The sequence below is a fragment of the Pan paniscus genome, chromosome 13 (assembly GCF_029289425.2).
Source record: "Pan paniscus chromosome 13, NHGRI_mPanPan1-v2.0_pri, whole genome shotgun sequence".
In the NCBI taxonomy this organism is placed as follows: Eukaryota; Metazoa; Chordata; class Mammalia; order Primates; family Hominidae; genus Pan; species Pan paniscus.
The window spans coordinates 133,937,886-133,965,489 of record NC_073262.2 but is presented as its reverse complement, the minus strand read 5'-3'; the positions used below and the strand labels follow the sequence as shown (position 1 = coordinate 133,965,489).

The following is a 27,604-nucleotide window of genomic DNA, read 5'->3' as shown; positions in this document are numbered from 1 at the left end:
CTAAAATTTCATTTCTACAAATGGGGTACGAGCAAGGCTATGGAAGATGAATAAGGCTCGGCAGCTAAAACAGCATCCAGTTGTTCCAAAAAGTCATCTAAAATAAATTGATTTCGAGTCTTAAACTGTAACATTCCAATCCCAACACAGGGCTTGGTGCTGCGACGAGAGGCCACAGAAAAGGCACGACAGGAGTCCTTCTGGAGAGAGCCCGATTCCTTTCAGGTCCCTTCTTTTGAAATTACTCTGGCCAACATTTGTCTTCTGAAGTGGCCCTGGAGATCCTGTAATCCAACCACTTCTCCTTCTGGAATAAAAAAATCCTGGGGGAAGGGAGAAGGACTCAACCTCTTTCCCTCCAAAAATCCCCCCAAAATAAAGAGATAAATGCTTTTCAAAATGAATGCTTTATTTTGAATTTTAAAAATACATACATCTTACACTGTAATCAAAACAAAGCTTAAGAAAGTCAATTCCCGCTTCCTTTAGCCCTGACTTACACTGGGTACCCGTTTCTGTGGCCGCCGGGGGTGACGGGCCTTTGCAGGGGCTCATCCCCGCTCCACTGCACATTAGCCAGCCCCTTCCGCCTTGTCTTCCCTGTGTTGGTCATGATCTGGTGGAAGGAAAGAGAAAAAAGGGCTGGAGAAATATCTATTAGAGAGCTGAGCTAGAAGTCAAGCAGAATACACTGAATAAACTACTCTATAATGATAAGAAGCTTTGCAAATAAATGAGGAAGGATCATGTCACAAATTATTCAGGTAAACAGAAATTGCGGGGAAAAACCCTTTTTTTTGCTAACGGTTTGTGTATCACACCATTTAGCAGTATAAATTAAAACAAAGTCAAACCCTAGGAAAAGGAAGAAAGCGGTTGATCTACTGTAACTCATCACATCTCTGAAAAGGACTGGGTTTGTAAAAATGAGAAGGGAAAAAAAGACGGACATTTGATTTCATAAAAATACGAACATTTCCACATGCGCAGTATGTTAAAAATAAACCAAATCAACAGGCAAACAACAAACTTGGAAGAAGTATTTGAAGCAAATTTAACAGATTAAAGGTTAACATTTTCATAGCTAAGGAGCTCCTACAAATCAGTAAGTAAAACACTAAATTGATAATCGGGCAAAGAATTCAAACCACCATGTCACAAAATAGAAAGTATTACTAGTAAGTAGAAGAAACAAAAAAGACCAACTTTACTAGAAATTAGAAACTACAACTTCACAAAACAAGGTGGCATTCTTCAACTATTATAAGAATGACAGAAAAACGATCCCGTCCACTGCTCCCGATAGTTTAAAACACTAGTTTAACGATTAACACTAATTAGGGAGATTGAAATTTGAGACAACTCTTGGAAAACAATTTGGCATTTTATCAAGAGTTGTAAAAATGTTCACACATCCTTGAGTGTAAATACGAGTGAATGAATCCAAAACATGGAAAGCGTAAGATAAACAAGGTTGTTCATTATAAAGTTATTATAGAGTAAAACTGAAATGATCTAATGTCTAGTAACAGGGGAGTAAATAAGTAAAACATGGCATATTCACTTGATATATATATCATATAGCCATGTACAATGATAAAGAACAGGTTATGCAGAAATATATTTATTTAAAACATTAAATAAAAATCAGGTTATAATAATGTACATAAAGAATGCTTTTTTTTTTTTTCCTCGAGACAAGGTCTTGCCATGTTGCCCAGGCTGGAGTGCAGTGGAGTGATCTTCCTGCCTTAGCCTCCCCAGTAGATGGGATTACAAGTGCACGCCACTGTGTCCAGCTAAACAATGCTTTCAATTGTGCTAAAAGTGCACAAAAAGACCTTGGAAAGAAATGAACCTTAACATGATTAGGGTGGCTCTACAGGACAGTAGAACTAAGAATATTTTTTTCTGCCACAATTTTTTGTAACATGGTTACTATTATGTTAATACTTAAGAAAAACTGTTTAAAAAGGAAATCACTGTCAAACTAGTGAAATGTGAATAAAGTCTGTGGATGATACCAATGTCAGCTTCCTGGTTTTGCTATTATTATGCTATAAATTACATAAGATACTAGCACCAGGGGAAATTATGTGAAGGGCGCCTGGGAACTGTCTGTGTTACTTTTGCAACTTCCTATCAATCTATAATTATTTCAAAACAAAAAGTAAATAAAATAAAAAACAAAAAACCAAACTTCTTGAACACTGGAATTTCATCTTTGATTTCTGCTGAAAATTCCTTTGCGTTTATCTAGTATCTTAGGCAGGGAGAGGAAGAAAAAAAGGGCCAGTGCCTATGGGATTCAGTGAGCCTCACTGGACCCTGAGACAGTTCTCAGTCAGGGAAGTGACAGGTGGGGTCAAAACCTGCCCTGGTCCGGGTACAGTGGCTCACACCTGTAATCCCAGCACTTTGGGAAGCCGAGGTGGGTGGATCACTTGAGGTTGGGAGTTCGAGACCAGCCTGACTAACATGGAGAAATCCCATCTCTACTAAAAATACAAAATTAGCTAGGCATGGTGGTGCATGCCTGTAATCCCAGTGACTCAGGAGGCTGAGGCAGGATAATCACTTGAACCAGGGAGGTGGAGGTTGCAGTGAGCCGAGATGGCGCCATTGCACTCCAGCCTGGGCAACAAGAGCATCTCAAACAAAAACAAAAACAAAAAAACCCTGCCCTGACTAGGAGGTGGGGAGGGATGGAAAGAAGAGTGAAAGGGAAAAAGCCTGGGAGAGTGAGAAAGTGGGAGGCACCCAGCTTCTTGGGGGAAATGGAATGTAACTAAGCCACGTAAATAAAAACTAAAATGCAGTTGCGTCGCCTTTTCTGTCTCTAAAGAAATCTACCAAGGCAGGATATTTTCACTGCAACCACTTAACACTGCTGTCTGCTTCCACTGTAACTTCCCTTCCACCCCACTTCCCCGATCCAGGAGGATCTAGGGTCGGCTTTACACGCTCTCATCACGGTGCTCCAGGGTGACTCTTGCCTTCTCTTTTTCCTGTCCCTCATGCCAGAGGACCCCTGAGCCCTCCCACAGAGAAACACTAAGAAGGCAACTGGAAAAGGGGAAACAGTCAACATGCGGGTTTTCTCGAGCCTGTGACTAGTCCTCTGCCTCCACTTCCCCACTGTCAGCGGTCATCTGAGCTCGCTCCTCCCAATGTCTTCCTGGAAATGACAGAACATGTCACGTATTCGAGAATATTTTAGACTCTGCCAGTTATTTCATCTCCTTAAACTACAGAAACCTGGAAAATAATTTAAAGTGGTTGGCATTTTTCCTCTCCAGTGGATGGGGAAACTGCGTCTGGCCTGTGGGCCAGCACTGCCTGGTCTGTTGCAAAAATGCCTGAAGAAAGGCCCTCAGTGGAGCGGCTTCAGTGTGCAGGGCCTGGCAGTGCAGCTGCTTCCCAGCCTGTTCTTGCTGGCCTGGGCTTCCCCTCCCCTTGCTTGCAGTGTGAGCCACCCAGCCTACTCTCGGGCCCCTCAGTTGCAAAGAAGCCTTTGTGGGCTGAAGGATCTTAGAGGGTATCTTGTCCAACAACCTGCTGAGACAGAGCTGTTTATACTGAGTTCCGCAGAAATGCTTTGGGGTCTGGGAAGAGAGGAGAGCAAGGGCTCCTCACATCCACCTATACTCATTCAGAGAACCCGGCTTTCATCAGTGTTACAGACGGAGATTATTTATTTGAAAGAAGGTTCTGCTACTAAAAAATGCAGCATATTTAAGCACAATAAAAAAAGAGCATATTATTTAGCTGAATGCAATTTACTCAGTAGTAAAAGTTGGTCAACATGTCAATTTAGGTAAAAAAAATTTCTTACTAATTGGTTTTGAGTATTTGTGAATCGCTTAAAGACATTATAAAGCAGTATGAATTTCTGTAAAAAAATACAGGTATACTCTATCTATCTATCTATCTATCTATTGATCAATCAATCATCTATATCTCTGTATACATAGAAAATAATCTGAAAGGGGAGGCAGACACTGTTAGCAGTCTACATAATATTCACCCTCTCCTTCCTGACCAACAGAACTGATTTTGTCAGCACGGCAATGTGTCTACTTAAAAATACTCACCTCCCAGACTCCCGTGCAGCTAGGGGCCATAGGACCCAGTTTTGACCAGTTAGTTAAGTGGAGGTCACCAAGTGGAGCTTCAGGAAAGCACTGTAGGGGCAGATTTGGCTGACCTGCACATTTGGCCTTCTTCCTGAGTTGATCACAGATTTGTGCCAGGAAATGTACCCGTCATCATATGATGAAGAGGCAACAGGCATGTGAATGAAGACATCAAGGCAGAATTACCAGAGCTAATGAAACTTAATGTGTCACATGGTCATTTTATGTACGTGTAGGTTTTTGAGACAAGGTCTTGCTCTGCCACCTAGGCTGGAGTGCAGTGGTGCAATCATAGCTCACTGAAGCCTTGAACTCCTAGGCTCAAATGATCCTCCCGTCTCAACCTCCCAAGTAGTTGAGACTACAGGCATGCGTCACCATAGCTAATTAATCTGTAGAGATGGGCCTTCCTATTGTTGCTGAGGCTGGTCTTGATCTCCTGGCCTCAAGTGATCCTCATTCCTCAGCCTCCCAAAGCACTGGGATTACACACATGAGCCACCATGCCCAGCCCTACACTTGTTTTTTGTTTGTTTGTTTGTTTTGAGACGGAGCTTGCTCTGTTGCCCAGGCTGCAGTACAGTGGCGCGATCTTGGCTCACTGCAACCTCCGTCTCCTGGGTTCAAGCAATTCTCCTGCCTCAGCTTCCCGAGTAGCTGGGACTACAGGCATGTGCCACCATGCCTGGCTAATTTTTTGTGTTTTTAGTAGAGACGGGGTTTCACGATGCTGGCCAAGCTGGTCTCGAACTCCTGACCTCAGGTGATCCACTTGCCTCAGCCTCCCAAAGTGCTGGGATTACAGGAGTGAGCCACTCAGCCTGGCCTTAATTTAGATTTAGTGGGAAAAATTTCCATGATTCACAGTACCTTCCATGCATAGTCAAATGATTGCTATCTGTCCTGGTGTAGGAATGGTCTCTAGTAATTCTCTATGTTGTTAGAGTATTTGTGAATAATCAGTGTGCAAGAAAACTTCAAATGCCCCCAGTTACAGTTAAGGGGTGGCAGAATATGCCATTCCAAAATAAGCCACTTTGGCTTAGGATTATTTTGAGGTAAAGGCGCTTGATGCAAGAAGGACATTCTAATCTTCCTCTTTTCTTCCTGAAAACAAGCGATAAAAACTCCCATGTGAAAGATGCTCTCCGGGTACCAGAAGAAAAAAACCACATGTTGTCAGAGCTGAGAGAATTCTGTACAAACAGACCTGGGTAACATGATTCTTGTCTTCCTTTAGCCTCCCCATATAATTTGGTAACTTTTCCACCATTGCCTCTCTTTGTTCAACCTAGTTTAAAAGCATTTAGGTTCTGCCAGTTCTTTTCCCTTCGTTTCTGCAGGAGAGCTCCCATGTCACATAAAACTTATAGAAATGTATATGCTTTTCTCCTGTGTATCTGTTTTACATCAATTTAATTCTCAGGCCCAGCCAAAAATCCTAAGGGAGAAAGGTAAAATTTTGCCTCCCCTATATAGTGTTTGCTGTTGTTGTGGTTGAGACGGAGTTTCACTCTTGTCACCCAGGCTGGAGTGCAATGTCGTGATTCTGGCCCGCTGCAACCTCTGCCTCCTGGGTTCAAGCGATTACTTCTGCCTTAGCCTTCCAAGTAGCTGGGATTACAGGCATGTGCTACCACGCCTGAATAATTTTTGTATTTTAAGTAGAGATACGGTTTCACCGTGTTGGCCAGGCTGGTCTTGAATTCAGGTGATCTGCCCACCTCGGCCTCCCAAGGTGTTGGGATTACAGGCGTGAGCCACTGCTCCCGGCCTAGTGTTTTTATGGAAGAAACTTGAGGATGGTTTTCTCAAATTTAATAACAAAACGGGTCATGCACAGTGGCTTACGCCTGTTATCCCAGCACTCTGGGAGGCTGAGGCAGGAGGATTGCTTAATGCCACCCAGGAGTTTGAGGTGCAGCGAGCTATGATTGCACAACTGCACTCCAGCCTGGGTGACAGAGTGACATCATATCTCTAAAACAAAACAAAACAAAAATTTACATAAACATTTTCTTTTGTATTATTTTTTATTATTTTCTACAGGTGTTGATTTAAATTTTTGTCTTTTAAAAATACATATAATTTTTTTTTTTTTCCACAAGACAGAGTCTTGCTCTGTCGCCCAGAGCTAGAGTGCAATGGCACGATCTCGGCTCACTGCAACCTCTGCCTCCCAGGTTCAAGCAATTCTCCTGCCTCAGCCTCCTGAGTAGCTGGGATTACAGATGCACACCACCACGCCTGGCTAATTTTTGTATTTGTAGTAGAGACGGAGTTTCACCATGTTGGCCAGGCTGGTCTTGAACTCCTGACCTTGTGATCTGCCCGCCTTGGCCTCCCAAAGTGCTGGGATTACAGGCGTGAGCCACCACACCCAGCCTATACATATAATTTTTTAAGTAAAAAGATTTACAGGGCATTACCATGAACTAAATGTGAGGCCAAAACAAAGTTTTTTAATCAATCAATATTAAGAAAATTTGATCAAATATGTTACAGGAAAGGCTAATCTTTTTTTCTTTCTCGGTAGAAAACATTAAAAACATCTTCATATATGTAGACAAAAACATTACATTTTTATGTTTATGCTTGTAAAACATTACTAATTTGCCATATACAGAAGCAATCAAAGGGCATAAAACAGAAGATATATGAAGAAAAACTATGAGGTGTTTGCCAAGCAGCTAGTTAATATAAACATTATTTTTCTAGATTTTATAATGTTTGTGTTATCTGCCAATTTTTAAAACTTGAACTTGTACTTGGGGGGCTGAGGTGGGAAGATCATTTAAGCCTAGGAGGTTGAAGCCACAGTGAGCCATGTTTGCTCTACTGCATTCCACCCTGTGTGACAGAGCAAGACACTGTCGCAAAAAAAAAAAAAAAGTGAATTGGGGCCGGGCGAGGTGGCTCATGCCTGTAATCCCAACACTTTGAGAGGCTGAGGCAGGTGGATCACTTGAGGCCAGGAGTTCGAGACCACCCTGGCCAACAAGGTGAAACCCCATCTCTACTAATGATACCAAAATTAGCCAGGCATAGTGGCACATACGCCTGTAGTCCCAGCTTCTTGGGAGGCTGAGGCTGAGGCACGAGAATTGCATGAACCTGGGAGGTGGAGGCTACAGTAAGCCGAGATTGCGCCACTGCACTCCAGCCTGGGCAACAGAGCAAGACTGTTTAAAAAAAAAAAAAATGTGAGCTTCACTATGATTTATTTTCTAATTCTCATTCCACATAAGCACCCGTTTTTATACCTCATTTTGCATTCCATTATTTTAGAGGAGGCCTCCCAAGCCCTTGTAAGCTGGAGGAACCACAACGCTTAAATCTGCCCTTCCGGCAGGCAGGGCCACGCTAAGAGATGAAAAGAGCCTGGGCTCTGACAGCCCCCACCTGCCAGGAATTTTTAGCTGGATTGATAAGGTAGGACTCTCTGCTATTTGCAGCTCAGCCCAATCCTAACTGATAAGGAAAGACAACAAGAGACAGTGATTACCTCTGGTTGGGTAGACTTAGGGTTGGTCTTTACGTTCTGTTACTTCGAGTTTTTAGAATAAGCATACATTTCTTTTGTAATTAGAAAAAAGAATAAGAAACAAATGGCAAACGAAAAGGATTCAAGATATTTTGGGGTTTGGGATTTTCCCCTGCTTATTTGGTTGTGTTTTCATGTACAAGAATATAGACATTGAGGCCGGGTGAGGTGGCTCACGAGGTCAGGAGTTCGAGACCAGCCTGATCAACATGGTGAAACCCTGTCTCTACTAAAAATACAAAAATTAGTCGGGCGTGGTGGCGCGCGCCTGTAATTCCAGCTACTCAGGAGGCTGAGGCAGGAGAATCCTCGAACCTGGGAGGCGGAGGCTGCAATGAGCCAAGATTGTGCCACTGCACTCCAGCTGGGACAACAAAGTGAGACACTGTCTCAAAAAAAAAAAAAAAAAATATATATATATATATACACACACACATGTATAGACGTTGAGTCAGTTCCAACAAATCCCCTAATAAGCAGAGGCAATGGCTCTTCAACCATTACAGTCACACGGGGCAGGAATAATAGACTGAAAAGGGATTAGGAAATGCCCCAAAGTGGAGACATATGTGAAAAAAAACCCGAAAAGTAATATTTGGAAACAGAGGCCTTTTCTCCTCTAGTTTTGGTTTTTGTTGTGAGCACAGAAGGGCAGGAGATCTCAGGGCCCGCTGCAAGCCACCTCATGCTTCTGCCCCTCTAGGCACAGCAGGACAGGGTACAGCAGGATCCCAGGGCCCTCTCCTGTCTCCAGGTGCTCGCCCAGGCCTGAGCCCAGCCTAGGAGGGCCTCAGCTCTGCACGGTGCCATGCTGCAGAAGACAGGCTGGGGGCAGCTCCATGAACACCCTGAGTTCTGTCCAAATGGGCCAAGTCTCCAGGGCCCAGACTCCTGCTTCAGAACCACTTTAGGGGAAAATAAAAATGCACACTCCTGGGGCACTGCCACAGCCTCAGATTCTCTGGAGGTGGGGCCAGGAACCTGCACTCTAACCAGCCCTTTCGGGGATTCTTAGGAAAACTAAATGAATTTGGGTTCTCACTTGATGGAGGGGAAAGGAAGTGTGGAAAGGGAGCAATTAGCGTTCACTATAGGCATTCCCCCCAAAACTGAGTCTGTGACGAAAACATAGATCATATAGTTATTACGAATATGTCACACGGGTTGGAGCTCTCTCAACTTGCAAGTACAGAATCCACTCACCTGACAACGGCCAGTGCTGCTGCAAGGCGGCCCGGCTGAGTGGTAAAAGGCAGGTGGGCTCAGGTGACGCCTGGAAGCGACTCAGCCTTTCTCAGCCTCAGCGCCCTCCTCTATAAAATGCAGATACTAGTGGAAGATGCCCCGTAAGTTTGCTGGGAGGATTCAGTCAAATGGAGTTGTGTGAAGCAGTCAGCACAGGGCTTGGCCCATGGCATGGACTGAATTAATCTGAGATCTGCCTATTACTGTTAAAGGTCACTATGAAATTAAAAAAAAAAAAAAAACTGGGATTCTATGATTCTGTCATAAATGTTTATATCCTTTAACCCAGGTGATGGAGCTATTTAAGTCAGGGCATTCTTCTTAAGAAGAATTGTTTTCTATTTGTATTTGTATTTATTTATTTTTATAATAATAATTTATTTATTTATTTTTGCACTCCAAGGCTGGAATGTAGTGGTGCAATCACAGCTCCCTGAAGCCTCCATCTCCTGGGCTCAGGTGATCCTCCCACCTCAGCCTCCTGAATAGCTGGGACCACAGGTGCGTGCCACCATACCTGGCTAATTTAAAAAAAAATTTTAGTAAAGACAAGGTTTCCCTACATTGCCCAGGCTGGTCCTGAACTCCTGAGCTCAAGCGATCCTCCCACCTGTCTCTCAAAAGTCTTGGGATCACACGCGTCAGCCACCGCACCTGGCCAGAGGCATTGTTGATTACTCAGCACGGTATGCACGGCACTAAAAATTTCACAAATACTAGAGGCAGGAGAAGCAGGAGGAAAGTCAGCAGTCTTGAACTCTGACGTTCACAGCCTATAGCAGAACACAGCACATGGCTTTACTAGAATTACGAGTAAGCAACACATCTCATGGGGCCACCGCTACTCTCCCGCAAGCCTCGGAAGCATGACCTGTTCTCTGTCCCTAGCTTTCTGAGATCGCCGTGCTCTTCAGCATTTTGCATAGCCTGTGCTCTGCAGAGCAGAGGAGCTGTGGGTAGACTTTGAGGGTGGGGACTAGCAGTGTGGCCCTGCAAGGAACGGGTGGCTACTGGTCCAGGATCCTGGGAACAGCTTCCTCCCATCCCCGAACACTCTGGCGGACGCCCCGGTCGCACCACCACCCTTACTCCCAAGCTGCTGGTTGGTTTTTAAATTACTGGCGTGCACCATGATTGGTTCCTGGGATTTGGTCAGGAGGTATAGGGTAGGGCCTAGACTCTATCCTTAACCCAGATTCAGTGGTCTGGGACTAGCTCTCACCCTGCAGGATCACACCTGCTGGCCACTGACCAGCTGTTATCTACCCCACTCAGCAAGAGCAGTTTTATCTGTTTGGGGCCTTCTGAAAACTTCTTGACGGTAACAGCTGTGTCTTAAGCCTCTTCGGCATTCCGCTGTGTTGGGCAGATGGCACAGGTTCACTCAAAGCTTTTTGAATACAATTTTCTGACAGAATGTTTCAAAACGCCAACATCTTTAGAGTCATCTTGAAAAATCTGCAATGTACCCAGTACATCGGAACAAGGGGCCTGGATCATGACTTTCAGGCCCATATTTCCCAGTGAAACGTCTTCTATCTTGGTCAGAGCTCCTCAGCTTGGCACACACACAAAACGCGACAAAAATGTGAATTTAAAGGTTTTTCATGCACCACAAGAGCAAGGGCATGACAAGGTGGGATCCCATCTTCTGAGATCCCCAACCCGGCACACAGAGGCTGGCAGGCTGGCAATGTCAGATCACAAGACCGGGTGACAGGGCGGTGGGGGATGACTCATGAACAGGGGCAGTGCTGGGAGTGAATCCGGCCTCAGCGCTTACTGCTCCACGTTAAATTTTCTAATCAAAATATTCATGAGATCCTATGGTGACCTGGTGTGGTCAGCTGAATGGTGGCCCCCAAAAGCTATGCCCATGTCCTGACCCCTGGAAACTGTGAATGAGTTTATTTGGAAAAAAGACCCTTGTAGATGTAATAAGGACCCTTGAGAGGAAGAACTCATCCTGGGTCACCCGGGGGAACAAGTGTCCTTACAAAAGACAGAAGAGGGGAAGGCCATGTGAAGGCAGGCCAGGGATTGGCATGTTGCAGCCACAAGCCAAGGATGGCCTGGGGCCACCAGAGGCTGGAAGAGGCAAGAAGGATCCTCCCATAGAGTCCTTTGGGGGAGCTGAGCCCTAAGGATACCTTGATTTTGGATTTCTGCCTTTCAAAACGAAGACAGAATACATTTCTGCTGTTTTAAGTCTGCAGTTAGTGGTGCTTTGTTACTGCAGCCATGGGAAATACCAAATTGTACTGGGTCTTCCCATCTTCACAGTGGATTCTTTCTGTGTTTCTCAGTACTCACATCTCCACCCATGGTTTCCTTCTAGTAAAAGGATCATCCATAAACATTTAGGAGGTTTAGAACTGCATATTATGGTAAGATGGTACCATTTCCAGATGCCATTAAACTGGGGTTACTGATTGATTTGAAAGCTCTGTGCCTTTGCGCCTCACCAATCTGCATGATTAAACTAGCAGTCTCACCACGTTCTGCACCTTGCTTTTTTGTTTTTACTGAAGATGTTTACCATATCAACAGAAGATCCTCCCCCATGGCATTTTGCCGGGGAGAGGTCCTCTAGATTATTAACTAAGCGCTGTATTCAGGCTTCTGTCTGACCTGGCTGCAAATGGCCATCCTTGCTCATGTTTACGTGCCTGCGTGTCTGTCTGTGCGGTAGTGTGGTCAGGGGTACATGCGCCGCGGTCTCAACAGGTATCAACACGTGCCCTCTGAGGAAGCCCCACCAATTTGCCTCCTCTGTTTTCCTCACCGCCTGCCTGTGAAACCAATCACACGGAGCCGCGTCTCTGACAAAACCAGCGTTCTTCCAAAGGGCGACAGAGGCCTAGTCAAGCCTTAGGCTTCCATCAACAACTTGGAACCTTGACGGCTGCACTTCTGACCTTTCCTGAGCACCTCCCTGCTCCACCTAATGTAAACAGCTCCACAGCCAATTAGACTACTTTAATCCTTGAGATGTTCTAAGGAATGGCAGGTACTGCCCAGCAACCCCTATCCCTGAAGGGGTTCGCGGTGGTTCCCCGCCCCCCAGCCTCCATCAGTCACCTCCCTGCCTTCACAAAGCAGCAGAGTGAAAATATAGTGGATATGTTAGAACATGAGTCAAACCGAGTCACTTCCTTGCTCTCACCTCCAGTGGCGTCCTAGCTCTTGTAAATAAAATCCCAAACCCTCGCCATGACCTACAAAGCCACATGATCTGGACTGTGGCTCTCTCTCCAACCTGAAGTCCCACCACCACACACTGCACTCCAGCCTAGAATCCCTGAAGTTCCACAGATGATGAGGAAGAGATGAGGGCCAGGTGACCAGGGGGCCCAGTGTCCTGGGGAGGTGCCAAGGGTCTGGGTTGGGGGTGGCAATGGGACCTGGCAGGCACTTTCTGCTTCCACCTGCTCCCATAAAGCCTCAGGCCACCTGCATGCATCGTCTTTCTCCTTCCCAAGGCTCTGGCTGTGCCAGTCAATTGTTGAGACGCTGGCTCCACCCTTCTTCTCCAACACCAACCTGCTGGCTGTGAGGAAGACTTTGGGGTCCAAACAACTGACTGAAGCAACCACCAGCTTCAAAGTTCTAGGAGCCTCTTTTAGTGACTCTTCTACCCTATGTGCTCAGCTGTCCCACACAGGGTTTCAGTCTGAATTGGTCCTGGTTCCTGGCAATTGCTCCTCCCTTCCAGACCCTTACACTCCAGCATCCCACCAGGCCCCCCAACCTGCTCTCTGAGATACCTGCGGGCCCTGGCACTGCTATCCTCTCCTGAGGAGTGGCTGCTTCCTCCTGACTCACATCCTGCCCTATTTAGCTGGTGGGTCGTTAAGCCAGTGGTTCTGGAGCTGGCTGAGCATCCGAGCCAACGGGAGCTCTCACAGGTCAGCTTAAGGACCCATCCCAGATGGTGACTCCACAGGCCTCTTGGATGCTTGCACTGACCACTGGCTCCATCCTGAAACACCTCTCCCTTCTGTTTCCATGACCCTCTTCAGTTCTCCTGAGGACGCGGTGACTACTCACTTTCTGGCCTTCTCGGGTCCTCTCCTTTCTCCCACTCCTGACTGCTGGAATGCCCCTCCTTGCTCAGCCCCCACTCTCTCTCCACACTGTGCTTCAGTGGGTAACCTCATGGGCTATGATGGTTTCAGCCAACACCTCTGCACCAAGGACTTCCAAGTCTACCTCAGTATTCCCTTCCAATACATAAGGCATACAGAAATTAAAAAGTGGGATGGTAGGCGATTGCTACTGGGGCCAGGCATATCTTCTGATGTTCCAAAGGCCCCTGGCATATGCCTTCTAGTTATATCTTTCCCCAATCCGTACACCTGTCTACTTGTGACAGGTAGCTAGGGCCACAGTGCATTTCAGGGCCACTGAGAGCAGACTGGCTAACATGGACCTTCTCATAAATACAGTATGGTAACAAACCAAACTAAACCCTCTGTGTCACTGAAAACACGAAATCCATCAATGTCCATCTGGCCTTTCTGTTTCAGGATCCCCACCCTTTGTGTGGCACTTACCCCCAGGTACTCCGTGGTCAGAAGCTTCTCTCCTGAGAGTTCTCCGAGCTGGGGCTGGATCAGTTCGTCTTTATCCAGATCGGCTTCCATGATGTCATGGTCCTCCTGTTTCAGGAGACATGGGGTGAATGCCATGGACACCCTGCCACAAGCTCCCAAGGGGTGGCTCCCCAGAATGTGTAGCTGTCATGAAACAAGAAGGCCTCGGCCAATCACAGCAACTTGGAGGCTTATATTCCAAGGGGGCTCAGGGGCAGTCTGCCTCTGCTCCCAACCTCTCCATGAAGACCAAAGGGACAAGGCCAACCAGCCTCTTCAGGAAGCTAGGGAGCTAGGGAGCCTCCATTGCTTAGGTGTGCAGAGGTTCCAGAAGGCTCTTTAAAGTCTCTCCTAATCACAGTTCTCAGAACTTCTCTCTCTGTGAGATCAAGGCACCATATGAACAGCCAGTCAGTCATACACAGGCCTTATGGGGGATAGGGAACTCTAGAACAGGTTTGCTCGTCTCAGGAACATTTACAGCCAATAAGTAACAAGACTCAGCAAAAAGGGCAGCACTGTCCTGCTTCTGGGAAGACCCAGTGGATGTTCCTTTCCATATTCCTCCCACTACGTACAACCAAAAACACTGGACACTACCTATAAAAGAAACATAAGGTGACTCTGAAAGATGGAGAGATGAAAGCAGACTGCCTAGGGGCCTTGAGACCCAAGGATGACAGCTGGTGACTTCCCTGGGTTTTCTTTTCTTTTTGAGATAGGGTCTCGCTCTGTCACCCAGGCTGCAGTGCAGTGGCATGATCACAGGTCATTGTGCCCTTGACCTCCTGGGCTTAAGTGATCCTCCTGTCTCAGCCTCCCAAGTAGCTGGAACTACAGGTGTATGCCACCACATGCGGCTACTTTTTGTATTTTTTTGTATAGACGAGGTTTTGCCAGGTTACCCAGGCTGCCTGGGTTTTCTTTTTGTTTCATATATGCCACACCTGGAGCCCAAGAAACCAACAACCCAGAAATGTCAATGGTGAAAACAAAAAAAGCCCCCCAAAGCCGGCTTCCTTTAGCCAAAGCCTGCTTCCTTTAGCCAAAGCCTGCTTCCTTTACCCAAAGCCTGCTTCCTTTAGCCAAAGGACCTGACAGGGGAAGGCTGGCATGACAGGAAGATTTTAGGAAATAAACACTGGAGAAAATATGGTAGCTCCACTCCCACCTGCGCCAGCAAGGGCCTCAGGAGCCCCAGCTGTACCCTCACCAGGCTGGGCCGCACACCCCAACACCCCTGGCGGTGGGTTCTCTCTACTAGAGAAGGCTGGGTAGGCAGCAGTTTCATCCCTGCTGGGCGGTAAGGAGGCCCCCACCCCACAATGTAAGTGAAGACCAGGTGGGAGCCCAGACTTCTACCCACACTTGGCAGTGACCAGATGCCCCTCACACCCTTCCTGGGGTGGTGTTGGAGGAGCCATGTGGGGCGCAGTGAGTGACGGGGCACTCTCGTCCCTTCTAGGCAGGGAGGCATTAGTGGAGGCGTAGTGGGTTTCCGGGACCCCCCATTATCTGGTGTCAACCAGGCCAAGCATGGAACCTGGAATTCTACTCAAACCTGGCAGTAATTAGAAGACGAAATTGCGCCATTGTACTTCAGTCTGGGTGACAGAGCGAGACTCCGTCTCAAAAAAAAAAAAAAAAAAAAAAGAAAGAAAAAGAAAATTGAACACGCTAAGACAATTTTGAAAACAATATGGTAAGAATCGATCTACATGATTTCAAGCTATAGTAGTCCACACTGTATGCTACTGGCAGAGGGACAGACACATAGATCAATGGAATGGAACACAGAACTCCAAAATGGACCTACACAAATATGTCCAGTGGGTTTAAGACTAAGGTACAAAAGAAATTCAATGAGAAAGGATAGTTATCTCATCAAATAGTGCTGGAGAAATTGAACATTTGTAGGAAAAGGAGTCCTGACAAGGCAAGAAAAGCAAATAAAAGCCATACAGATGAGAAAAGGAAGAAAAACTATCCCTATTTGCACATAATATGACTGTCTGTGTAGAAATAAGGAATCTACAAAGAAACCACATACACACACAAAAAACCCTCCTAGAAGTAATGAATTCAAAAAGCTCACAGGATATAAGAAAGACATATAAAATCAATTTCTATATACTAGTAAGGAACACACGAACATTGAAATTAAAAATATAATGCCATTTACAAGTGCTCAGAAAAAGAGAAATAGGCATAAATCTAACAAAACATATACAACATTTGTATGCTGAGAACTACAAAAATCTAGTGAAAGAAATCTGCCGGGCGCGGTGGCTCACGCCTGTAATCTCAGTACTTTGGGAGGCTGAGGTGGGCGGATCACCTGAGGTCAGTAGTTCAAGACCAGCCTGACCAACATGGTGAAAACCCGTCTCTACTAAAAATACAAAATTAGCCGGGCGTGGTGGCGCATGCCTGTAATCCCAGCTACTCAGAGGCTGAGGCAGGAGGATCACTTGAACCCAGGAGGCGGAGGTTGAAGTGAGCCGAGATCACGCCACTGCACTCCAGCTTGGGCAAAAAGAGCAAAATTCTGTCTCAAAATAGAAAAGAAAAAAGAAATCAAAAATTCAAATAAATATAGAACCACACCTCGTTCATGAATCAAGAAGACTCAACATAGTTCTCCCCATATTTATTTACAGGTGTAAAGGAATTTCTATCAAAATCCCAGCAAGATATTTTGTAGTCATAAGTAAGATTATTCTAAAATCTATATGGAAAGGGCAAAGAAAATTAAACACGTTGGCCGGGCGCGGTGGCTCACGCCTGTAATCCCAGCACTTTGGGAGGCTGAGGTGGGTGGACCACGAGGTCAGGAGATCAAGACCATCCTGGCTAACATGGTGAAACCCTGTCTCTACCAAAAAATACAAAAAAAAGTAGCCCGCCGTGGTGGTGGGTTCCTGTAGTCCCAGCTACTTGGGAGGCTGAGGCAGGGGAATGGTGTGAACCCGGGAAGCGGAGCTTGCAGTGAGCCGAGATTGCCCCATTGCACTCCAGCCTGGGCGACAGAGCAAGACTCCGACTCAAAAAAAAAAAAAAGAAAAGAAAAGAAAAGAAAATTGAACATGCTAAGACAATTTTGAAAAAGAACAATATGGGAAGAATCAATCTACATGATTTCAAGCTTAGTAGTCCAGATTGTATGCTACTGGTAGAGGGACAGACACATAGATCAATGGAATGGAACAGAGAACTCCAAAATGGACCTACACAAATATGTCCAGTGGGTTTTAGACTAAGGTACAAAAGAAATTCAATGAGAAAGGATAGTCCTTTCAACAAATAGTGCTGGAGAAATTGAACATTTGTAGGAAAAAAAACTGAACCTCAATCTAATTCTCGTATCTTATATAAAAATCAACTCAAAATGCATCATGGACTTAAACGTAAAACTAACACATTTTTAGAACAACCCATAAAAGGAAAAAATTGATAAACTGAATTTCATCAAAAAACTTAAAAACTTATTCGGTGAAAAGACGCTGTTAAGAAGATGAAAAGGAAAGCTATAGACAGGGAGAAAGTATTTGGAAACCACATACTCAGCAGAAGACTAGTAACTAAAATAAAGAACTCTCAAAACTCAACATTCAAAATACCCAAACAATCTAATTAGAAAATGGGCAAAAGACATGAAGAGACATTTCACCAGGGAGAATATACAGATGGCAATAAGCACATGAAAAGATGTTCAATATCATTAGCCATTAAGGAAATGCAAATTAAAACCACAATGAGATATCACTACATGCCTATTAGAATGGCAAAAACAGGCCAGGTGCAGTGGGTTATGCCTGTAATCCCAGCACTTTGGAAAGCCGAGGCGAGCGAATCACTTGAATCAGGAGTTTGAGACCAGCCTGGGCAACATGGCGAAACACCGTCTCTACGAACAAAACAAAAATTAGCCAGGCCTGGTGGCATGTGCCTGTAATCCCAACTACTTTGGAGGTTGAAGCATGAGAATCACTTGAGCCCGGGAGGCAGAGGTTGCAGTGAGCCGAGATCATGCCACCGCACTCCAGCCTGGGTGACAGAGCAAGACTCAGTGTCAAAAAAAACCCAAAAAAACAAAAACAAAAAAAGCTAAACATGCAACTACATTTCGGCAATTTCTTAAAGAGGTAAACATGCAACTATATAGAACCAGCAATTATACTCCTGGGCATTTATCCCAGAGAAATAAAAACTTGTTGGCATACAAAAATCTGTATATGAATGTTTCATGGCAGCTTTATTCATAATAGCCCCAAACTGGAAACAATAGATGCCCTTCAACAAGAGAACAGGTAAACGAAGGTGGTACATACACACCACAGAATACTACTCAGAAAGAAAAGGAACTGCTGATGTACACAAGCCTGGATGGATCTCCGGAGAATGATGTTGGTGAAAAAAGCCAGTCCTCAATGGTTGCATACTATATGATTCCATTTCTATAACATTCTGGAAATGATAAAATTATAGAAATGGAGAACAGATTAGTGGTTGCCAGGTGTTAAGGAGGAAATGGCGGTGGCTGTAAAAGGGATCCTTCTATGAGGGATCCTTGAGTGATGGAAACGTTCTGATCTTGAATTAAAAACAGAAGAGTTAAAAATTAAAAAACGAGCATATGTGAGATGTCACAAGGCTCTGTATACTCGAACGCCGACCGAACGGCACACACAGTCATGGGGGAGCGTGCACTGCCCCTTCCTCGTCCCTGCCAAAGCTTCCGGCCGACCTTAGACTGTCCTTTGCAGGTTAAATTACAAAGAGCAATACAAATATTAACTCAGAAAGAGGGAAGCTGCTGGCTATGGAGGGAAAAAGGGGAAGGAGGGGCCCTGGAGGAAGGTGGCAGCCAAGTGCTGGAGTGGTCTAGGGGTGCAGGGGGAGGGCAGGCCATCATCTCCTGGTGACAGTGTTCCCTAAGATCATCTACCCAGTCCTTCCCTTTGACTCCTGGCCCACCCAACAATCTAATGACTATAATTGGCTCCTTGACACTTGCCAACAGGAAGAGAAAGCTGTATTCTGCAAAAATGAGTACCCTGTCTTCATTTCCGACTAATTTCTAGTTATTCAGGATGTTCTGGTCTTTGGTGAGTTTGATTTGCCCCAGTCAGTTTCCAAGGAATATGAAGGCTCAACCTCCTGGGCCTGGAAGGCAGGTTGTGGCTGGGAACTGGGCCTTGAAATGTGATGCTGCCTGTCCTAGCTAGGGCTGCGCTGGGGGAAGCTACCCCGCCTCTCCAGTCTCTCAACCACATAGTCAGTGCCACCTGCCATCACCAGACGGTGTCACCTTGGGATGGGCTGTCCTAAGAAAAGGGGATTCGACTTACTCTAGGCTGTCCCCAAAGACAGGCCTGAACCAGCAGCATAAGAGGCAGGCCCCAGATCAATCCAGAGCCTTTTCCAACAATCAGCACCATCTTACTCAGGGAAGGGGCTACTGAGGAGATGCTGCTCCTGCTAGCTTGCATTTGGGGGCATTTATTTGATGTCCCTTGTCATAGAATAATTAAGGAACCCACCTTACATTTCCATAGCACTTTACATCTTAACTTTCACAATGGCTTGGTGTGGATTTTCCTGGTGTGGAAACAGAGGCCCAGAGAAGTGACAAATCCACAGCAGTAGCCCAGCTCTGAGTCTAGGAGTCTGGACTTTAAGCTTGGGGCAGCCCCTTTCTGCCCAGGTCTTTGACTTGGGCCTCTTGGGGCCCCACAGAAGAAGCCTGTTTCTGAGGAGGTACAGGCTGGATAGCTTGGGTCCCTGCTGCCTGGCTAAGACTGAGCTCAACAGGACACAGAGAGTAATGGAAGGGAGGGCTATAGTGGCATCTGAAGTTCAGGGTCTCGTCCCTCTCTCTCCCCTTCTCTTGTTTAATCACAAATGGAGAATCCACTCTTGCCCCACCCAGGGCCCAGGCTCACAGTTACCACTGCAATTTAAGCTCTAGTTGGGACTCATGCCCTATGGTGAGGGCAGCCACCTTCTCCTGCTGCTGCATCTGAGTTGCCAGCTCTGCCAAGTGCTAGCAGACCCGCTGTCCTGAAATTTCCTTAAAGGTAATCCTGTTGTGAGGCCCTACCCCAAGTCAACTCTGGGACGGTTACGGAAGATTGAGGTTGTTGCCTTGGCTTAGAGTACTTCACCAAAATAACAACATCTCAGTGATCAAAGGGTGTGTGTACATTTTATGATGAATTTTAGGAAAATGAGTACTCCTTGTGAACCAAAGCAGCAGCTCTGTGGTCTGAGTGAGCGGCAGGGAGCTCTGGGCATGGAGTAGTGTTTCACCTCTTCTCCAGGGGACAGAGCCTCAGAGGCCCCAGCTGGAAATGGGCATTGGAATCACAGTTTCACCAAGGTATTGGTGAGACACTACTTCCCTGCCAGGAGGGAATACGAAACATTAAGAAACAAAATAAATGTCCATATTCCATTTCAACGAGAGACACATAGTCAATGGCTAACTTCAGTCAATGCCAGCAAAAGTGTTTCTTTATCCTGGACAAGTACATATGTAAGACCCATTTACTTGCAAATCAACTTATATAAACACAAACTAGCAAACAACACATCTCAATCACAAGTTAAAGTTATTTATTCCATTTTATTTTATTTATTATTTTTTGAGACAGGGTCTCTTGCTCTGTCTCCCAGGCTGGAGAGCAGTGGCGTAATCAAGGGCCACATTGCAGCCTCAACTTCCCAGTCTCCAGTGATCCTCCTACCTCAGCCTCCCAAGTAGCTGGGACCACAGGCATGTACCAGTACGCCTGGCTAATTTTTGTATTTTTGGTAGAGACGGGGTTTTTCCATGTTGCCCAGGCTGGTCTCAAACTCTTGAGCTCAAGTGATCCACCCATCTCGGACTCTCAAAGTGCTGGGATTACAGGCATGAGCCACTGCACCCAGCTCATTTTGTTTTAATTAAACGAATTTTTTTTTTTTTTTTGAGATGGGGTTTTGCTATGTTGCTCAGGCTGGACTTGAACTCCTGGGCTCAAGCGATCTTCTGCCTCGGCCTCCGAATAGCTAGGGTTATAGGCGTGAGTCACTGTACCTGTCCTCATTTTGGTTTATTTTATTTTATTTATTTATTTATTTATTTATCTATCTATTTAGAGATGGAGTTTTGCTTTTGTTGCCCAGGCTGAATGCAATGGTGCGATTTCCACTCACCACAACCTCCGCCTCCTGGGTTCAAGTGATTCTCTCGCCTCAGCCTCCCGAGTAGCTGGGATTATAGGCAGGCGCCACTACTAATTTTGTATTTTCAGTAGGGATGGGGTTTCTTCATGTTGGTCAGGCTGGTCTCGAACTCCCAACCTCAGGTGATCCGCCCACCTTGGCCTCCCGAAGTGCTGGGATTACAGGTGTAAGCCACTGTGCTTGGCCTTTTTTTTTTTTTTTTAATTAAAACAAAGCTGTTTTTTAATTAAACGTACTTTATAGGCCGGGCGGCCTATAATCCCAGCACTTTGGGAGGCCGAGGTGGGCGGATTACGAGGTCAGGCGTTCAAGACCAGCCTGGCCAATATGGTGAAACCCCGTCTTTACTAAAAATACAAAAATTAGCTGGGCGTGGTGGCGTGTGCCTGTAGTCCCAGCTACTCGGGAGGCTGAGGCAGAAGAATCGCTTGAACCTGGGAGGCGGAGGTTGCAGTGAGCCGAGATCGCACCACTGCACTCCAGCCTGGGCAACAGAGCAAGACTACATCTCAAAAAAAAAAAAAAAAAAAAAGTACTTTACAATTAAATTTGTTGAGAATTGATAGGCCCTCCCTAACCTCCAGAAACACAGGACAGTTTCTGCATTTGGTCCTAATATTTGCTACCCATTAATAAAAGTTAACTTGAATTGCAGCTTAGTAGTGTGAGCAGGGGGCGGCCTGGGGCAGAACCAGGGCCCGCAGCTGACCTGCTCACAACAGGGACGGTTGGCTTCCGCTGCCTCAGTTTCTCTAGTGCAACATGCAGGCAAACACTATTGTTACTTCAATGTAAAATGCATAGATGTAAGAAAACTGAGGTGAAAATCATCCCCAAATTGATGGTTCTTGGTTTGAAAAATTTTGTACCAAGGTTCTAATTCAGAAAGACATGATTCTTGTCAGCGCCTCATTTTCTCTAGCTAGTAAATGGGATCACTTGGCTGCCTCCTTTAAAATCATGACTTACTGATGGAAGAAATTTCTTAAATTCTCTGCTTTTGGAACGCCATGATACTGTGTAGATATAAACAAGTCACTGCCATGGTTTCTGAGAAACACTGAAACCGGCGAAAAGGGAATGGAGGCATCCTTAGGGCTCGGGAGGGGAGAGAGCGGAAGCAAACTGAGCTGCGCTAGTTGAGGTGGGAAGGGCAGCTTAACAAAGAAGCCAGAGCTTCATTCAACCGTTCCCAGTAACACCTGCAGGCAGAGGAGCCCACTACCTGCGGTGGGAAATGTAAGCAGAGAACCTCCCAGAAATGAAGCTTGCTGATAGCAGGCGCTTGCTCCACTTTCTCAATCAGTGCCAGGCAGATGAAAACAACTCTGAGGATGTATCCGGACTTTTAATAATGGGCAAACCCAGAGGTGAGGCCAGGAGGCACCCTCTGAGAATGCCAACTCAGGCCTTCCAGCTGGGAGGGGAGCCACTACTGCCATCAGTTCTCCCCCCATTTTTTTTTTTAAGAGACAGGTTCTTGCTCTGTAGCTCATGTTGGAGTGCAGTGGTATGATCACAGCTCACTATAGCCCCTAACTCCTGGCCTCAAGCATTCCTCCGACCTTAGCCTCCTAAAGTGCTGGGATTACAGGCATGAGCCACCGTGCCCTGCTCGGGGAAAGAATTCTGCTAGCCTCTCTCAATGCAAGCCTGGCAAGGTGCTGGGTGCACTGGGCGACAAAGGCACCAGCCACTGTGCTAACTTGTCTGAGCTGCTTGTGAATTCCAAACGAAACGACATATTTTAAAATCTACTTTGTGAAGTAAGGGAGTGATGGATAAAGAAATACTCAAGAATAAATGCCTCATTAGGGTGGGTCTTAAATACCATTGTTGGAGGAATTTGACTAAAATTACTGGTCTTTATGTACCAGAGCAGAATGCATCAGATTACTAACGTTAGAGCTCAGTGATAACTGATTACTTCAAGAAATTAAGAATGCCTCATAAAAAAGGCGCTCGAGCTGAGATGAATTTAGATGTCCTAATGCGAAGCTTCCCCATGGCAGCTTGGTGACCTTATGACATTACAAGATGCTTAACTGGAGGCTTTCGATACATAATACTCCAGACAAACCAGATTCTAAGCAACTGGCCTGAAAACAAAACTAAGGGTGACCACTAAATGCATTTGAAAACTCAGATTCTTACAGATAGAATGCAGAGCAGAATGTGTTCAGGAGGTTTTACACATGACAAGTGAAAGTATCCAGTGTGCTTTCCACTTGAAATAATTATAAGACTTCTATAAGTAGTTTAAATTTGAGACACCTTCTCAGAACGCTGAATTGTAAATCTCACTCTTTGTGAAAATAAGGGAAAAACACTCCACATGGGAGAGCGAGGTGGACTGAGGTGACCAGGCCAGGCAGCGTGAGGCGCTGACTTCCCCAGTGGAATGGGCCCTGGCCACGTGTGCAGCTCTCCTCCTGAGCACGTGCCCACGACTGCAGATGGAAGCACGTCCGGGATCCTTGAGGGCTCCCTGCGACGCGGAGAAGTCTCCCTCTACATTCATTTCCCCATTCACAAAAATGCAGCCCAGGGTATGACAGTTGGTTTCACAACCAGACCAGTTCATTAAATAAGGATATGACAGAAACCGGAGAACCCAAACAACCTTTACTTCCCTAATTCTCCCAGTCTCTTGCTTTCGCCGCTCAGTTTACTTGCTTAAACTTTTTCTGTACTCTAAGCAAAAACAGCAAGAAATGTGGAGATGATGGCAAAGTTGCCCTAGGAAAAGCAGGGCTTATCGCAATATTTAATACACCCAATAAGAGAAGACCTGGAGGCTCAGTGGGACAGGAAGTGAAAGAGCAGAAAGCTTCCATGAGGTTAGAGGGAGAGGGACCCAGTGTCCCAGCAGCACCACAGACACCGCGCTTCACATGGAGAAGAGGAAGAGGGTAACCGAAATCAGGGCCCCTTCCAAACAGGATCCTAAGAGTGTGCTCAGGACACAAGGGGCAAAGGGGAACAAAAGACCTAGGGACCAAGGCAGGGTATGTCCCCACCCCAACCTGGAGCAAGTGAAGATGGGCTAGTTAAGAAGAAACCACCACTCCAGGACTGGACACACTCCTGACCCAATGAAGGGATTTTCTTACATGCCAGCAGGAATGCCATAAAGAAAAAAAAAAACTATTATTCAATATAATGTCTATGTTCTGAAATACTGTTTAGATGAATCTTAAAGTTTCACAGAAAAAACCTCAGGAAAAACTCCCAGGCTGCTGCTACCCAAAGTGTGGCCTGGGACCAGCCTCCTCCCACCCCTCCTTTCCCCACTGAGGGTGCTCTACTTCTCTGCCAGCTGCTTTCCATCCCCGCTCCATCCGGGCCAGCCCTGGCCTTGGCTCTCTCTCATTCTGGCCAGGCAGCACATGAGGAACCTCCATTCCAGCAGACTTCGGCTTGCCTCCAGACCAGTCAGGCCAGTCTGCCTCTAGATCGCAAGGGCGGTGTTAAAAACAGCTGACAGGCATTGAGTCTGCCTGGCACTTGACATGGATTGTTTCATTTGATCCTCACAAGCACCTGATGGAAAGGGTATTAATATTCTCGCTTTACAGATGAGAACACTGAGGCTTGGTGAGGTTCACCAGCTTGCCCAAAGCCACACACAGCTGGTAAGTTGTCGGGCAGGGCTCAAACACAGGGAGTTAGCTTCTGAACCGTTTCTTGGTGTTCAGATTCTGCCAGTCACTGACTCGACATTCAGCAAGTATTAACCATGCATCTATCATTTTTGTGAGTCTCTGGCAGGTATAGAGAGGCTTCCAGGCTTGGCCCCACCTGTTCCCTGTTGCCTTGGACTTGGAATAAGGACAGGAAGAGCATGCTGATCAAATGCACACGTGATACAAGACAAGGATGTGATCCAATACCTCAGTGAGCTGTGACCATCAGCTCACCTGCCAATAAGATGCCTAACAGGGATTAAGACAGGTCCCAGCCTTGGCTTTAATGCCACCCCCTGCCACTGCCTTTTCTGGATTAGGCTTATTCTATATAGCTCCAGAAGAAAGACCAGCGAGTGGACACTATACGGAAGAAAAGGAAGGAAAGGACACTATCTTTTTTTTTTTTTTTTGTCCATGAGGGGCCACAGATGAACTTGCTGTTCACATCTCTGTCATTATTTATCCCTATTTTTACAGATGAAAAAACAAATATAAATAAAAATATAAAGGTAGACAGGGTCTTAATGAGTGAGGCTTTGAATACTACCGTTAGCAACTTGAGATTGTGCCAAGTGATGGGGAGCAAGAAAGTGTTTTAAAAGGCATCATGTGAATGTGCAAATGGGTCAGCCCTTTGGGGAGCAATTTGGCAGGATTTAGTAAAGATGAGACCCTCATCCCCCTGCATCAGCAATTCAGCATCTAGGTGTGAGCTGCAGAGAAGCACTCAAGGGCATATAAGGACACGAGGATGAGGAAGCTCTTTGCTGCACTGTGGAAAACACAGGAAAGGAAGGAGAAACACACAGGGGCTTATTCTGACAATGAAATACTACATACAGCAGCTAAGTGGGTGAACTGGGTATTGGGATGAGTAAACCTCTAACACATAATGTTGAATGAAAAAAGCAAGCCAGTAAACAATTCATATAATACTAGCCACTTATGTAAAATTAAAAACCATAACAGTGTATATTATGAAAGTACAGAATCATCTGTGGAATTAATACACCAACTTCAAGATAGTGGTTAATTCTGGGGAGAGAAGGCGGGGAGGGAGAGGAAGGGATACAGCCACAGCTGTCTGTTATATTATTTTCTGTTCTTTCTGAAAAGTTTAAAATATTCCCTAATTTAAAAATTAAGTGATCATGTCCCCGTGTGGTCCAAGCTCTGCTTTAAGAAGATGGTCTGGTGGCCACATGCAGGACAAGCTGGGAGGGCCAGAGACCGAAGGCTGGGAAGTTAGTACAGAGAGGGGTGTGAGGCTTAAGTCAGGATGTGGAGCAGAAAGGAAATGAAGGGGAAGATGAAAGTGACTTCCAGAACGATGAGCCACAGTGTGTAGACACCATCTGGAAGATGACAGCAAAGTGTAAGGGAGAGGAAGAGTCCCTGGTCACTTAGCAGTTTAAGGAGCATGGGCGCCTGGGACCGCCAGGTGATTTATGAGCCTCAGGTGTTTGTTATGCCCACATCTGGGTTAGAACCCCTTACTAGTGCCTAGCATGGGGGTGAGATGCTGGGCTGAGCATTGCTCAGGTTCGTGGCAGTTAGTTTTAGCCCATTTAGAGAAACTAAGGCTTGTACATGGCAGAATCAGGACCCGAACAGGGCTCCTGATCCTAGGATGGGGGACACTTGGCAGAGCCCAGTGGCCACTTCCACCTGGATGTTCATGAGCTCTACAAGGCTACCTGGTCCCAGCGCCTTTGGGCTCAGTTCAAGTCCCAGGAATAGCCCAGCCCAGTCAATGACTTACTGACCTCACTCAGGCAGTTTTATTTCTCACTGTAAATTAGTAAACTAGCACTTTGATCACTTAAAAATGAAAGTGACCTTCTAACAGCTTCCCTCCTCTCTCAGGATAGAAGCCAAGGTCCTTCCCCAGGCCCTAGGTGATCTGACCTCATATCCAACTCCCTCCCTGCTTCTTCCTGTTCCCGGAAGGCCCCCAATATGCTTCTGCCTCAGGACCTTGCCACTTGCTCTTCCCTCTGCCCCACTGCTCTTCAAAGCACTCATGGTCACCTGGCTATGATCTCTGCTTATTTGTTGAAGGCTTGCTTTCTCCAAATAGGATGTCTACTTTGCTTTTACCGCTATATCCCTAGGATCTAACGACTTCTGGCCCTAGGCATATACTCCTGTTCCTGGAACAGGAGTAGGTCAGGCAATTCCTCTCTACAGTTATCAAGTGCAAAATGTGATACGTTTACTAAAAATAATCATTCCAGGACACTGGAAAATGACCAATGGCAGGCAACAACTTAAGCAGTACTTGCTCAGTGGGGAAGTGCTAGGGCACTGGGTGAGAACTGTGTGTTCATGGCCTTCCTGCCTGGAGGCGTTCCCATCGTAGGCAGTGACACCCCAGGGCCTGGAGGTGTGAACATGGTAGAGGGCAAGTGGCAGGCACAGCTGCTAGAAATTGAAGGGGGACAGCTGGAAGCAAGAGGGCTACAGAGGCTAAGAGATGTTACAATCTCCACACATCTCTGACTGCTAAACTACAGGTACATGCAGAAAACCCAAGGAACCCAGAGGAAACTAACAGTGTGGGAAAACTTGCAGATAATTTTTTGTGCTTGCAAATGTATTCCTCAATCCACACACAGCTCAAGCAGCAGAAGGTGGAAACCTTACTGGCTTCAGGCATCTGAGCACAATTTCCATCCCAATCAACAGTTAAATTATGCAGGGGAGACCCCTGGGATTGGAGAAAATGATAGACACACTCGTGGCTGCCTTCTACAGGGGAGACACATTTCTCAGTTTAAGAGCAGGCAAGTTAACTGCTTACCAAACAAATGAAAGCAACAGCCCTCAGGAGAGCAAAACGTAATCTAGAATCACGACAACACGTTATCTATAACGTCTGGTTGTCAACCAAATGCATTACTAGATACAGCAGAAACAAAGCGTGACCTGTCCTTGGGGGAAAAATAGACAAGAGAAACTAACTTTGAGTGGGCCCAGATGTTAGATTTAGTAGAAAAACACTTCAAAGCAGCTATTATAAATATGCTCAAAGAATTAAAGGAAAATGTGCTCAGAAGTTTTAAAAAAAATACTGAAAATCAGTGAAAAACGGGAAATCTCAACAGAAAAATAGACACTATAAAAAGGAACCAAATGGGAATTCCAGAGCTGAAAAGTACAATA

At 45.9% G+C, this 27,604-nt stretch overlaps 1 protein-coding gene across 22 annotated transcripts in view; it reads right to left on the bottom strand.

The window, feature by feature from the left end:
• The window catches only part of ARMC9 (armadillo repeat containing 9), a 190,006-nt gene that overhangs the window by 49,609 nt on the left and 112,793 nt on the right, over positions 1 to 27,604 (bottom strand). For 18 of the 22 annotated variants that reach the window (XM_063595609.1, XM_063595612.1, XM_063595613.1 and 15 more), the window contains 2 exons: positions 13,482 to 13,586; positions 501 to 616 (listed from right to left, as the gene is read on the bottom strand). In XM_063595609.1, coding sequence (XP_063451679.1) covers positions 501 to 616; positions 13,482 to 13,586 — 221 coding nt within the window. Of the gene's footprint in view, positions 1 to 391; positions 617 to 13,481; positions 13,587 to 27,604 lie in introns of those variants that run through there. The other 4 variants (XM_024927947.4, XM_063595616.1, XM_063595617.1 and 1 more) reach the window with 1 other exon arrangement.